This window comes from Scylla paramamosain, chromosome 8 (assembly GCF_035594125.1).
Source record: "Scylla paramamosain isolate STU-SP2022 chromosome 8, ASM3559412v1, whole genome shotgun sequence".
In the NCBI taxonomy this organism is placed as follows: Eukaryota; Metazoa; Arthropoda; class Malacostraca; order Decapoda; family Portunidae; genus Scylla; species Scylla paramamosain.
Genome location: NC_087158.1, coordinates 3,505,071 through 3,520,373, shown reverse-complemented (window position 1 = coordinate 3,520,373; position 15,303 = coordinate 3,505,071). Strand labels below are relative to the sequence as shown.

Sequence of the window (15,303 nt, the reverse complement as noted above, 5' to 3'; positions counted from 1 at the left end):
GCGCTCCATGTCATCGAGCCAAAAAGGTTATGCAGTGGCTGAAAAATCACAAAATTCGGATTCTTGACTGGTCAGGGAACTCGCCAAATCTGAACCCCATTGAAAACTGCTGGAGTTACATCAAGAAACGCCTTGCAGACCGCGACACGTCATCGATTCAGCGCCTCATCAGTGAAATCAGAATGTTGCGGTGCTGCAGTATGGACAAGGAATACTTCAAAAATCTTGCTGAATCAATGCCTAAGTATCTCAAATGGTCATCAAAGTCAAGGGCAATATGACAAAATATTAAATAAATTGAATTATCTCTTATTTTCCTTTACAAATGATAAACACGATGAAGCATTCAAAAAAAAAAAAAAAAAAAAAAAAAAACCGAGGGCGCGCAATACTTTCTGCACTGTAAATACATGATCTGTACATGTATATATCAAGGTACACATAATGGATGAAAATTCTAACTTTTAGTAGAATATCATCCATTCTTAACCCCAAAAGGACAGGAACATTCTTCAGGGACATTCCTCCCAGCCAGGCTACTTTAAACAATTCAGGAAAAATTGGTCATACTCCATCAACAATTTCTCAACTCTGTCTTGACTGATTGCTTAAAATGTAATAGCATCACACTTACCAATCCTTCCTCTTCAATCTACCGCAAACCTGAAACTCTCAAGAAATGAGCCTGCGTCCTGAGGCCAAGGTTCAGCATTGAGGCAGTGGTTGGTGGTAAGTTTATGGCAACAAAGGCTCTAAAATCAAACCCCAGATATCTTCGAACATATAAACAGTCATGATTGGTACTACACCACAAAACAACTCTTTCTTTCAAGGTAACAATATATAATAACAATATATAATAATACCGATAATTCACATAGAATGACACCAGTCAGGAAAAATTTGCCTAAGTGACCATGCACCAGGCATTGCATGTACCAAAACAAACACGCGGTCGGTTATGCGCCGAACACGGTGACACGGGCAAGCTTCTTTGCGTTCTTTACAATGTGATGCCGTTACTCCTTGAGGTAAGACGCACTTTCATACAATTAAAATTGTACCTGTCTTTTAACATTCTTAAGAATGAACTTTATTATCCCTGTAGTCTCTCCCAGTCACTGCCGATGCCATAATGCCAGATACATGTTTACATCTCACAACAGGATTGGTACGTACGCTACCAGCAATTATTAAAGTTTTAAAATGCAAAATATTGGGGTCTAATAATGATCTAAATGCATGCGAGAGTCTTCAAAAGTCAGCTGAAATCCTTCACTTCGTATTCAGAGCTTAAATCCATTCAATTTATTTATTTTTTTCAATGTCTGCCAAAACTTGGTGCGTCTTATGAGCCATCAAATACGGTAACGCTCAGCCTATGTTCGGATGGTTGTGTGCCATGTGACGGCCTGGCTGAGGCCCCAGCGGGGGGACCCCAAAGCCTACTTTGCTTCCCTCACCAGTATCCCTCAGTCACTCACTCACATAAACATCTATATCTATAATTTCGTAGACACACTAAAGGAAATAGTACTACTGTCTGTTACTTATAACACGCAAGAAAAAAAAAAAATAATCGTTGCAGTTAGGAAGATGTATACGAGTGAAACACATTGTTAACATTTTACTTTTCTCTGGTAAAGCCACTTTTGAGTCTCGAGAGTAACTTCTAACTCTCTCCCAATAGTACTTTCACTACGAGGTTGTTTTTGGAGCAAATTTGCCCTCATGTGGGGTGGAAGTCACTGGCTGTTTATCCTTGTCCAAGGAATCAGAGGAAGAGGAATGGTTATGTAGCCGCACTGTCGTTAGCTCTCAGGTGATCTGTTTTACTGATCACACCTATCATCGTAGGGTCAAGGAAAGACAATTCTCTCTGACATTTACTGATGAGGTAGGCATGACCATAAGAACTGCGAACAATTTCTCAGTCTCAATTTCTTATGAAATAACATTATACACTGATATTAAACACTCAACATATTACAGCATTCATTAACAATACATGCAATCAACTTGGCACTTTAACAATCAGTTTTTACTCCAAAATTAAAATATTTACCTCATTCACCGTCCAGATTGTCTGTCTGAGCACGACTTGGCTGTGAGTGACACCCACAGGCGACCAGTGGGTTAAACACACTCTATTAACAAGTGAGCATCAACTTTGGTGCTTCATATAGCACTGATTACTAATACTTATGCACATTACATGTGTCTTTATGCAAATAAAAAACTATTGAACATTTCACTTAAGATTACCGAGGAATAATGATGTAACTGATTATTTTCCCCTGTAGCCATCACTGTGATTTGCAGGACACAGGCTCAGAGGGAGACATCGTTGTGAGGGAAGGGAAGGATGTTCACAGGTTCAACTATAAACACCACCGGCCCTTTAGGTGTTAATACTTTTCTCGTTGAGCAATTGCATTATGTAGCCGCACTGGCTGGGCATCAATTGGCTCTCAGGTAATCTGTTTTACTGATCACACCCATCATCGTAGGGTCGAGGAAAGGCAGTTCTCTCTCTGACGTTTATTGATGAGGTAGGCATGACCGTAAGAACTGCGAACAAGTTCTCGGTCTCAATTTCTTACAAAATAACATTATACACTGATATTAAACACTTTCAACAATTACAATATTCATTAACAATACATGCAATTGACTTGGCACTATGACAATCAGTTTTTACTACAAAATTAAAGTATTTACCTCGGTCACCATCCTGCTTGTCTTTGTCTGAGCGCGACTTGGCCGTGAGTGATGCCCGCAGGCGACTAGCAGGTTAACCCCACACTACCAACAAGTGAGCATCGGCTTCGGTGATTAATATAGCATTGAATACTGATACTTACACATATTACACGTTTTCATGCAAATAGAAAACTATTGAACATTTCACTTATAAATGCCGAGGAATAATGATGTGAGGTACATACACTCTACGTACAGTAACATGGCTCCCCTAAATTGTGTAACAATTTACCTTAAATTAACATTAGTATGTACCTTAAAACTAGGATTAGCACATAATATGTTTTGTTACACTGGCTCCTTGGCGGGGATGCTCCGGTCTATTATTACGCATTACCTTCTAACAGCAATACTAGACTATGTATTGGCCTCTCTATGATGGTCCTGTTTGCCTTTATGTGTCTTCCCTTTACTTTAATAGTGCCATCACCCTTTCCTCTGAAGCTGTTCAGAAGCTTGAGGCATACAGTAACTGCCCTCTTTGCTTTAAACCAATCAGAAAAATACTCAAGTCATTCTAGTATATCTGTGGGCTGTTGTGTACCTACAGCATGGCATACAACTTTCTTCACTTCTGGATCATTCTCATTTATGACCTTGTACTGGGAATGGCTATCCATTTTGCTATGTTGCCAAAGGAATTCTGGGCCATTCCACCAGATCTTGCTATTACACAATTCATCTGCTGTCATGCCTCTAGATGCATGATCTGCTGGATTATACTGCGTCTCTACAAATTTCCACTGATCTGGTGAAGTGTGATCTCTTATTGTTTCTACTCTATTTGCAACATATACATGGAATCTCTTTGCTTCATTTGCAATGTAACCAAGGACTACTTTGCTGTCTGTCCAAAATACTTCTTCCACATTATTATACTCAAGTTCTCCCTTTAAGAGTTCATGGATTCTAACTGATACCACTGCTGCTGATAGTTCTAGTCTGGGAATTGTCATGGTTTTTAGAGGTGTGACACGTGACTTTGCCATTACTAATGCACAATGAATTCGGCCAGTCTTGCTAATTAATCTAATATATGAGCACTGGCCATATCCCTCTTGACAGGCATCTGAAAAGTGATGGAGTTCAACCTTTTCTACTTCCCCAAAGTCATCAGGTTTGTAGCATCTAGGTACCTTTAACTGATCTAGTTTGTGCAGCTCTTCTTTCCATTTTAACCATTTAGGTTTGACATAATCTGGCACCTCATCATCCCAATCCACTGCATTCTTACATAATTCTTGTAAAATTTGCTTTCCAGTCAGTATGAGAGGTGACACTAGACCTAATGGATCATATATAGAGCTCACTGTTGACAGAATGCCTCTCCTGGTGAGTGGCTTGTCTTTCAGCTTTATTCTAAATTGAAATGTGTCAGATTCTATGCACCACTCAACTCCCAAAGTTCTTTCTATAGGCAGTGTGTCTTCATTCTTACTAAAATCCAAACTTTTAATTCCATCTGCTCTCTCATGAGGAGAAATTGCAGCTAATAGAGCTTTGTTGTTTGACAAGAACTTATGAAGGTTAAAACCTCCCTTGTAACATAATTCTTTGCTTTGCTGAATAAGAGTGACAGCTTCATCCATTGTAGTTACTGACTTCAAACCATCATCAACATAAAAGTTGTTTCTTACAAACTTGGCTGCATCAGATCCACATCCATAGTCATCTGCAGCTTTCTTAAGAGCAAAGTTGGCTACACTTGGAGATGAAGTAGCTCCAAACAGGTGAGCTGTCATCCTGTATTCAGCTATCTCATTATTAAGGTCACCATTTTCCCACCAAAGGAATCTTAACATGTCTCTGTGTTCTGGGTTGACCTTCACTTGATGGTACATTGCTTCTATATCACACACAAGTGCAATGCTTTCTTGCCTAAACCTACACAACACTCCAATAAGTTTGTTGGTAAGGTCTGGGCCTTGTAACAGGTGACTGTTTAATGACTGGTTCCTGTAGTTTGCACTACAGTCAAATACAACTCTTAACTTCTTTGGCTTTCTCGGATGATAGACTCCATGATGTGGAATGTACCAGACCTTACCATCATTCCTAACTAAATCCTTTGTCGGTACAACCTCTGCATAACCTTTTGTAATCATATCATCCATGAACACTTTGTAATCACCTTTGTGTTGATTATCCTTCTCAAGTTTAGCTCTTAACTTCTTGAGTCTCTGCTCTGCTAATAGTTTGTTGTTTGGAAGCTTGACGTTATCATCTTTAAGAGGAAGGGGCAACTCATAATGGCCATCCTTCAGCTGATGTACTCCTTCTTTCATCTTACTCATAAACCTTTTATCTTCATATGATAATGGAGTGTCAGCTGACTTTCTATCACTGAAGTCAAGTTGAAACATATCTCTCACTTGAGAAGGATTAATCATGTCTTTGGTTTTAGTAGGAACCACTAAGAAATTAACCCTTTTCTTCATTGATTTCTACTTCTTGTGTCACTGTTCTGTAGACTACCACTGTATCCTCCAATGGACTTGAATGGGGTGAGATTCTACCTGAGGTTCACTAAATATTTGTCCATCTACTTCATTTGTCATCAATTCATTATCTCTATTGCAAGAAGGAGGTTCCTGTGGATCATGGAATGTTACATATTTGAGGCATGGCATTGTCACTTTGTTGATTTGCAATTGCTTGTGCTTTCATTTCATTTTGTGACTCTATGTATTGTTGAAGATAACTTTGCTTCTCTACACTTTCATCATTACCTGGAAGCATTTTTACTTCTTCTTCAACTAAGCTAAGAGCATTAAGTTCTGCACTAGCAACTGCTAAATCTCTCTCTCTCTTTTTCTTTGAGAACATTGCTTCTGCCTCTGCTAAACTATCATGATATTCCATTTCCCTTTTAAATCTGGCTACCTTTGCTGCTGCTTCTTGCTTTCTTTGTGCTGCTGATGAACGTGATGAAGTAGATGAGACTCTAGAATGCCTAGACCGTTTGCTAGAACAAATTGATCCTCTGTCATTCTTTAACTCCTTTCTTTTACATTCTATACTTTCTAATATTTCATGGTGAACTTGTTGATTGTGTTCCAGCTCTTCATTTAGCTCCTCTGACTTTTCTGGCTCTAGTTCCACCAGTTTGTGTATTCCACATAATACTGATGAAATGCCTCTATTACTTCACTTGACATGGGCTCTAATTCAAAGGGGCTAATTACAAATTTTAATCCTTTCTTAATTTTGCTGGTAACACTGCTCCATTTACGCTTACAGGACTCTGCTCTTCCTTTGGTTACACTGACTTGATATTCTCTTCCTTTGTCGGTCAGCACTCGCTCCCTGACACTAACTTCTTCAATACAAGTTTGATCCCTGTCCACTTGCTCACCCTCACCTTCCCTAAGGCCATCTACGGCATTAATTTCCTCAGTATCAGACATATCTAACAACTTAATTGTATCAATACTGAGACACTGAAAGAGCAATTTAAAATTACCACTCTTAATACTAGCTAATTGTGGGTAATTTTCACTTAGGCTACTCAATTCAGTGCACACACATACTATTATATTTTCTTGCCTGTGACCATGGGTTCTACAAAATGGTGGCGAGGCACAGTGGGTAGAAAGGAGTGGTTGTCGTCAAGGGTAGAGCTGACCCCGGGGCCTCAGAGGTCAACCTTTAGGCTTACGTCAGCGTCCCCTCGTCCTGTGACTCACTCTTGCTACGGTTTCACAAGGAGCCAATTTCTTGCTTGTAGGTCGAGTTCTTACTGTAGCCGCACCGGCTGGGCATCAATTGGCTCTCAGGTGATCTGTTTTACTGATCACACCCATCATCGTAGGGTCAAGGAAAGGCAGTTCTCTCTCTGACGTTTATTGATGAGGTAGGCATGACCGTAAGAACTGCGAACAAGTTCTCGGTCTCAATTTCTTACAAAATAACATTATACACTGATATTAAACACTTTCAACAATTACAATATTCATTAACAATACATGCAATTGACTTGGCACTATGACAATCAGTTTTTACTACAAAATTAAAGTATTTACCTCGGTCACCATCCTGCCCGTCTTTGTCTGAGCGCGACTTGGCCATGAGTGATGCCCGCAGGCGACTAGCAGGTTAACCCCACACTACCAACAAGTGAGCATCGGCTTCGGTGATTAATATAGCATTGAATACCGATACTTACACATATTACACGTTTTCATGCAAATAGAAAACTATTGAACATTTCACTTATAAATGCCGAGGAATAATGACGTGAGGTACATACACTTTACGTACAGTAACACATTATAAGACCTAAAGTTTTCCCTTGCTAGTTTGATTCCTGAGATGCTTGCCAAGGAAAGTCAATAATGTGTTCCATGCGTGCACCTGGGCGTCTATATGAGGCCTCAAGGAGCCTCCCCATAGCATGCTTGCTCTGATCATTTTGTGGTAGGAAGCCCAGCAGAAAGTGGAGTATGGAGGTTCCAGTAGATGGCCAGCACCAGGATACTTGTTGACCTGCAGCGTAAACAATGAAAATTCATATTTTTTTTTTTTATTTGTATTTATTTATTTATTTATTTATATTTATATTTTTATTTATTTATTTTTTTTTTTATCAGGGTAGTGAGTAATATTCATAAAAAAATGTCTGGCAGATTGCATTAACCCAGGATTGATACAAGCTTTCAGTAAGACTATTCTGAAGATGAATATGTTTTTTGATGCATGTGAAGCAACTGGAGTGCAAAGAAAAGTGGGAAGATAAATGAGAACCAGTACAAGAGACAGGTTTTCCACATGGAAAGCAATGTTAAGGAGAGTGCTTGAAGGGTTCAAAATTTTCCCAATTATATTTAAAATTTATCTAAATTACATGCTGGAAAGACTGAACAGATATGTAAACTTATTTCCTGACGATGCAAAAATTGTCAACTCTACTCAACTGGCATCTCCTCCCTGTCCTGCACCTGTCAAAATGCACTCACTGTTCCTGCAATACTAGTATCTCTATCCCTCTTCTGCCATGCTGCTCCCCTTGCTTCTACCACCACTCTCTTGATTTTTCATACTCAAGAAACATTTTTAGTGCATTTCCAATACTTTAATCCACTCACTGTATAGTTTGTTTTGCCAGCCAGTCTGAGGCGCTCCACGGCGAGGTCTGCAAACATTTCGGATTTCCAGTTTCTGTCGTCACATGAAACCAGGAAGAGGAAATTGGCATCTGCCCTTTCAATGGGAATGATTGTCTCAGGGTATTCCTTCGGATCATTCACAGATTCATAGCAGTCCATGGTACCATCAACTATCTGTTGATATTAAGTATTTATTTCAATCTTTTAAGCAAAAAAATCATGATCAAAATTATTAGAAAATAAATTAATGCATTTTGTATTGCTTGCCATATTGTAAGGATCAAATATTTACATACCTCTATTTTTCCGAGATCAAAATCTAATCCTGGTATTGACCTGTCATGTAGATTAAGTCTAGACTGGATGTTGCTGATGCTGCCGTTGATGCAAACCCCAGCTGTAACTTCTGGGATGAACGTGGACATAGACAGAGCCAAGTCACCACCTTTACTTATTCCAATAACACCCATATTTGGTTTCTCAACCTAGAGAGAGAAATATATATATATATATATATATATATATATATATATATATATATATATATATATATATATATATATATATATATATCAATCTGTTCTCAGACACCTGTCCACCGTGTCTTAAGCCCCGTACACATTATGTATCATGATGCGCATCGTGTTGAATGGATGTGTTGAAAAAGTCGTTTTTCAACACGAAAGCGCATCACCAACGTGTTGCTGGGTCGGCTCGATTTTCAAATTGCAGCTCAGTGATGCATGACCAGTCAGAGCGACAGGACGTCCGGTCACGCTCCGCTCCAGCGCCGATGGCTCTCCAATCTCCACCACCCGCCATACCCTTTGAGTGGACAAGGGCCAACACCCAACATTTCATTGAATTGCTCAAGGAACATACATCTGTTTGGAACATCAAGTCCAAGCAGTATAAAATGAGAAACGTCAGAAGTGCACACAGAGCAACTACACTCCATAGTAGAGTCTCCTGGCAGATTCCATCATCGGCGCACATCCTCCCCGCATGAAAGTTGAACTGTCACTGAGCAGCTGGCGCGCGAGAAGTTGCCGAGAACAATGTGAGCAGTGATGCAGTACAGTTTGGCCGCTAGTAATTTTTTTCAACACCACTACTGCATCACGTGGCTGATACATGATGCATAATGTGTACGAGGCTTTAGCAGGTAATGACCGATGCTCCCACTGTTAAGATGGCTGCTTCACAACATCTCCAGCTTAGAGTTTTTTTTTTTATCCAGAAAGGATGTATTGAATAAACTTAGTGACACAGAACTAATCAAAAGATATTCTTTAGACCATGCAAGTATTCTGTTTGTTACAGATCAAGTAAGGGAAGCCTTACAGTGACAGAGAGGAGCAACCCACTCACCACCAAAATGGGGATCATAACACTTAGACATCTTGCTGCTGGGTAAAGTTACAGGGAAAATGCAGTTGTGCAGTAGTGATGGCATTGTGGGTCATAGAGAGGGCCACAGGAAGCTTGGGATTACTCCTGGGCGCCGAGCCTTTACATTGAGGTTCTTCAACGTGATCACATTAAACTTACTTCAAAGATTGGATTACTTTCTTACCTTCTGTCTCTCTTCTAAATATATAAAAACGAAGGAAATATTTATAGAAACTATAAATTAGTAATAAATGGCACCTTTTGATACGTTGTGTAGTATTTGAAATTGAGTAATTTTGAAAACTGAATTATAGTCTGGCAAACAAACCAATTATGAGTTAAATCTTTTGTTCAGAAATGAAACAGAGTTGTTTAGAAAGGGAGATGTTCGATAACCAAGGTTCTACTATATATATATATATATATATATATATATATATATATATATATATATATATATATATATATATATATATATATATATATATATATAATAAGAATGAAAATATCACATGCCTGTGAAACTGTCTTCCTATTTCTGGACTTCCTCCTCTCTATAATTAGAACCATTTCAAGACAGGAACATCTAAAGATACCTCAGAAAATAAATTGGTCATTCTTTCAGTTCTATCTTTTCTTCCTATTGTGAGAAAGAGAGAGAGAGAGAGAGAGAGAGAGAGAGAGAGAGAGAGAGAGAGAGAGAGAGAGAGAGAGAGAGAGAGAGAGAGAGAGAGAGAGAGAGAGAGAGAGAGAGAGAGAGAGAGAGAGAATAAATAAGGGAGGAAGGGAGGGAGGAACAAGTAGTGCTGCCTGGCACAATTGAGTGTGGGGGTTGCTTGAATTACGGGGAGCCAGCCACTTGCCTGAGCAATCTGATTTTCAATTCCTGGTAAAACTTAGGAGGCTCTCTCTCTCTCTCTCTCTCTCTCTCTCTCTCTCTCTCTCTATATATATATATAGATAGATAGATAGATAGATACACAGTGGAACCTTGGTTACTGAATGCCTCCCTTCTCAAACAAATCAGTTTTCAAAATTTTTTGAACTCATTGCTTTGGCTATGATACCTTAATTCAGTTCTAGAATAAAGTTATTTGATTTCAAATATTGAAAGACAAAGCAAAAGCTGCTGTTTTTTCTACTAATTTATAGTTTCATATTTACTTTGTTTTTATATATTTGGAGGAGAGACACAGAGTATAAGGCAGTAATTCAGTATAAGGCAGTAATTCAATCTTTAAAATAAGGTAAATGTGATCCCACTGAAAAAAGCCTCGATGTAAACAAACAGTTTTTGGTGCTTAGGAGTAATCCCAAGCAACCTGTGGCTCTTTTGATGACCCCCCACTACTGCACAACTGCATTATTCCAGTAGCTTTTCCCAGCAGCAAGATGTCTAAGTGTTATGATCACCATTTTGGCTTTTTTTTTTTTTTTTTTATGTAGGAGGGGCACTGGCCAAGGGCAAAAAAAAAAAGGCCCACTGAGATGCCAGTACCAGAATAGGGTTCAAAGTGGTAGTCAAAAATTAAAGGATAAATATCATGAAACCTCCCTTTTGAAGGAATTCAAGTCATGGGAAAGTGGAAATACAGAAGCAGGCAGGGAATTCATAAATTTACCAGAGAAAGGGATGAATGATTGAGAATACTGGTTAACTCTTGCATTAGAGAGGTGGACAGAATGGGAGTGAAAGAAGGGAGGCATGCAGTTAGCATGAAAGTAGCGGTAGAAGATAATGAGAGATGCAACACTGCAGCAATGAGAAAGAGGCTGAGGATGATCAGTTAGAGATAAGATGAAAAGCTTTTGATTCCACCCTGTCTAGGAGAGTGCTATAAATGGAACCCATACATGTGAAGCATACTCCATACATGGACAGATAAGGTCCCTGTACAGAGTTAGCAGCTGGAAGGGTGAGAAAAAACTGGTGGAGACATCTCAGAATGCCTAACTTCATAGAAGATATTTTAGCTAGAGATGAAATGTGAAGTTTCCAGTTTAGATTATAAATAAAGGACAGACCTAGGATGTTTATTGTAGAAGAGAGGGACAGTTGAGTGTCATTGAAGAAGAGAGGATAGTTGTCTGGAAGGTTGTGTTGAGTTGACTGATGGAAGAATTGAGTTTTTAGGCATTGAACAATATTAAGTTTGCTCTGTCCCAATCAGAAATTTTTGAGAGATCAGAAGTTAGACATTCTGTGGCTTCTCTTTTTAGGAACAGGCTGAATGTAGGCAAACTTCCAGCAAGAAGAAAAAGGTAGAAGTTGACAGAGTTGAATCTGACTATGCATGGAGGCACAGTTCCAGAGAAAAATAGGAGGGACTCCATCAGTTCCATAAGCCTTTCGAGGGTTTAGGCCAGCAAGGGCATATAAAACATCATTGCAAAGAATTTTAATAGGTAGCATGAAGTAGTCAGAAAGTGGAGGAGAGGGAGGAACAAGCCCTAAATCATCCAAGGTAGGAGTTTTTAGCAAAGGTTTGAGCAAAGAGTTCAGCTTTAGAGATATATGTGATAGCAATGGTGCCATCTGGTTGAAATAAAGGAGGGAAAGAAGAAGCAAAGTTATTGGAGATGTTTTTGGCTAGATGCCAGAAGTCACAAGGGGAGGTAGATCTTGAAAGATTTTGACACTTTCTATTAATGAAGGAGTTTTTGGTTAGTTGGAGAACAGACTTGGCATGGTTCTGGGCAGAAATATAAAAAGCATGAGATTCTGGTGATGGAAGGTTCAAGTACCTTTAGTGGCCCACCTCTCTGTCATGTATAGCATGAGAACAAGCTGTGTTAAACCAAGGTTTGAAAGGTTCAGGTCGAGAAAAAGAGTGAGGAATGTACGCCTCCATGCCAGACACCATCACCTCTATTAAGCGCTCGGCATACAGAGATGGGTTTCTGACACGGAAGCAGTAGTCATTCCAAGGAAAATCAGCAAAATACCTCCTCAGATACTCCCAACTAGCAAAGGCAAAACACCAGAGGCACCTTCGCTTAGGGGGATCCTGAGGAGGGATTGGAGTGATAGGACAAGATACAGATATGAGATAGCAATCATAGGAGCCCAATTGAAAAGATAGGGTAACAGCATAAGCAGAAGGATTAAAGGTTAGGAAGAAGGTCAAGAATGTCAGGCATATCTCCAAGACGGTCAGGAATACGAGTAAGGTGTTGCACCAATAGCTCTAGGTAGTGGGTTGCTCCTTTCTGTGCCTTTCTGTAAGATTGGTGACAAAGAGAATACCTGCATGATCTAAACAGTATCATCTGATGAGTTCTGTGTCACTAAGTTCATTCAGTACATAATTTCTGAATAATTTGTGAGCTGGAGATGATGTGGAGCAGCCATCTTGACTGTGGGAGTATTTGTTATAAGCTGCTAAGGCAGGGTAGACTAGTGTCTGGAAATGGATTAATCCATTTTACATTGATTCCTACAGGGAAACTAGTTTTGGTTTTCAAACATTTCTGATTTAGAATGGCATTCAGGAACGAATTAAGTTTTAGAACTGGGGGTTCCACTGCATATCCATCTATATCCATTCCTCATTATGCAAAAGGGATAGGGACTGAGAAGACCTTTTCATCTAATTGTGTTATATAACAAATGTATTTTTTCCATATAAATACATAAAAATACAGGAGATGCATTCCAGAACTTCCATCCACTCAAACTTTTCCTACATATTTTTAATGAAAAAATAAACTCGTTATGTTTGCTATAATATATCTAAATGACATAACCAGTACGTGATAGTAATTATCAGAAGGCTTAGATTAACTTAATGGTGTTGCAAACACTCATATGTAATATAAATTACTACTCAATGGGAATGATTGGGCTCTTGATGGGGGGAATTTGATGGCTGTAGAGGAAACAGATCCTGCTGTGCAGCGGCTGCAAGCTGAGCCTTAGGAACAAAATGATCAGTGATCTTTCATTGCTTAGCTGCTCATTCTTTTGACTGAAAGAGTTCTTTACAGCATCTCACCAAAGCTTTGACATCATTGTACTCTTTGTAGTTTCTGTCCACCTCTTAGTCAAGGTGGAGGTAAATCTGGGAAGCATGTCAACAGAGAAAAAGTGTAGTAGTCACAATGGCATGGGAGCATAGCAAGGGACTGAGGAAGTACACAAAATATTGTGCATCTCTTATCTCTTACTGACTGCAAGACATATAATTTGAAAAACTTTTTGAAGAGACATTTTGTAACTTCAACAGAAATCTTTTCATATAATGATTTTTTGTCCTATATCATGTCTTACATAACTTTGAGGGTTTGTACATTAGGCTTTCATATGACAATGAATTACCCTGCCTCACCTACAATGTGAGTGGAACTGTCCTTAATCTGCAATGCTCTCAATATCCAAAGGTGCTGCCAAGTACTGTAGATGGCCAGGGTTAAATCCCTACTGTCCACTTTAGAGCCTGTGGGCAAGCCACCTAAAACTTTACCCTCCCTGGTGCAGTGTGAGGGATGGCTCCAGCTCTAAGGATTGAGGGAGAGTTCACTCACATTACAGGGTGGTAGGGGACAAGTGTCAATCTAAGAACTTTATAATGGTTGGTAAAAGGAACCTTCAGAGAAGACATGCCTAGAATGACTCAAAACTCACCTCTTAAAAGATTTTTGAGTATTAAAGATATATATATATATATATATATATATATATATATATATATATATATATATATATATATATATATATATATATATATATATATATATATATACACACACACACACACACACACACACACACACACACACACACACACACACACACACACACACACACATATATATATATATATATATATATATATATATATATATATATATATATATATATATATATAGACACACACACACACACAGTGGAACCCTGGTTACCGAACGTCTCTCTTTCTGAACAACTTGGTTTTCAAACAAAAAAATAACTTGTAATTGCTTCAGTTGCTGCACCATAATTCAGTTTTCGAACAGTTGCTTGATTTCAAATACTACAAGATGTGGCAAAAATCTGCCACTTATTACTAATTTATAGTTTCTATAAATATTTCCTTCGTTTTTATATATTTGGAGGAGAGATACAGAGGGTAAGACTATTTCAATCTCTGAAATAAGTTAAATGTGATCCCTTTGAAGAAGTTTCTTGATGTAAACAAACAAGATTCAGTGCTCAGGAGTAATCCCGAGCCTTCTGTGGTTTTCTCCATGACCCACAACACCATCATTACTGCATAATTACATTTTCCCAGTAGCTTTTCCCAGCAGCAAGATGTCTAAGTGTTATGATCACTTTCATTATGGCAGTGAGTGGTTTGCTCCTCTCTGTGTAACTCTGTAATTCACTTGATTAGTGAGAAAGAGAATGCCTGCATGGTCCAAGTAATATCTTTTGATGAGCTGTGTCACTAAGTTCACTAAATACATCCTTTCTGGATAGAAAAAATTTCCAAGCTGTGGAATGGCTATCTTAACAGTGGGAGTGTAGGTCATTACCTGCTAAGACATGGTGGACGGGTGTTTGAGAATGGATTAATCTATTTTACATTGATTCCTACGGGGAAAATTGTTTTGGTTTTCCCACATTTTGGATTTCAAACAGCATTCAGGAATTAATTCAGTTTGAAAACTGAGGTTCCACTGTATACATTTTGGATTTCGAACAGCATTCAGGAATAAATTAAGTTTGTAGATAGTGGAATCTCAGTTTTTTAACTTAATTCACTCCTGAATGCCATTTAAAATCTGAAATGTGTGAAAACTGAAACTATTTTCCCTATAGGAATCAATGTAAAATAGATTAATCTGCTCCCAGACACCCGTCCACCATGTCCAACACTCCCACTGCTAAGATGGCCACTCCACAACATCTCCAGCTTAGATTTTTTTTTTTTTATCCAGAAAGGATGTACTGAATATGAATAAACTTAGTGACACAGAACTCATCAAAAGACTGCAAGCATTCTCTTTGTCACTGATCTAGTGAGGGAAGCCATACAGAGTGACACAGCGAGAAGCAAAAAAT

The 15,303-nt window shown here is 38.7% G+C and overlaps 1 protein-coding gene across 2 annotated transcripts in view; it reads right to left on the bottom strand.

The window, feature by feature from the left end:
• Window positions 1–6,590: 6,590 nt before the first annotated feature.
• Window positions 6,591–15,303, bottom strand: part of LOC135102706 (acyl-coenzyme A thioesterase 1-like) — a 42,359-nt gene continuing 33,646 nt past the window's right edge. For both annotated transcript variants that reach the window (XM_064008162.1, XM_064008160.1), the window contains exons 7-9: window positions 8,165–8,353; window positions 7,848–8,042; window positions 6,591–7,248 (exon numbers count right to left, since the gene is read on the bottom strand). In XM_064008162.1, coding sequence (XP_063864232.1) covers window positions 7,042–7,248; window positions 7,848–8,042; window positions 8,165–8,353 — 591 coding nt within the window. In that variant the 3' untranslated portion in view covers window positions 6,591–7,041. The remainder of the gene's footprint in view (window positions 7,249–7,847; window positions 8,043–8,164; window positions 8,354–15,303) is intronic.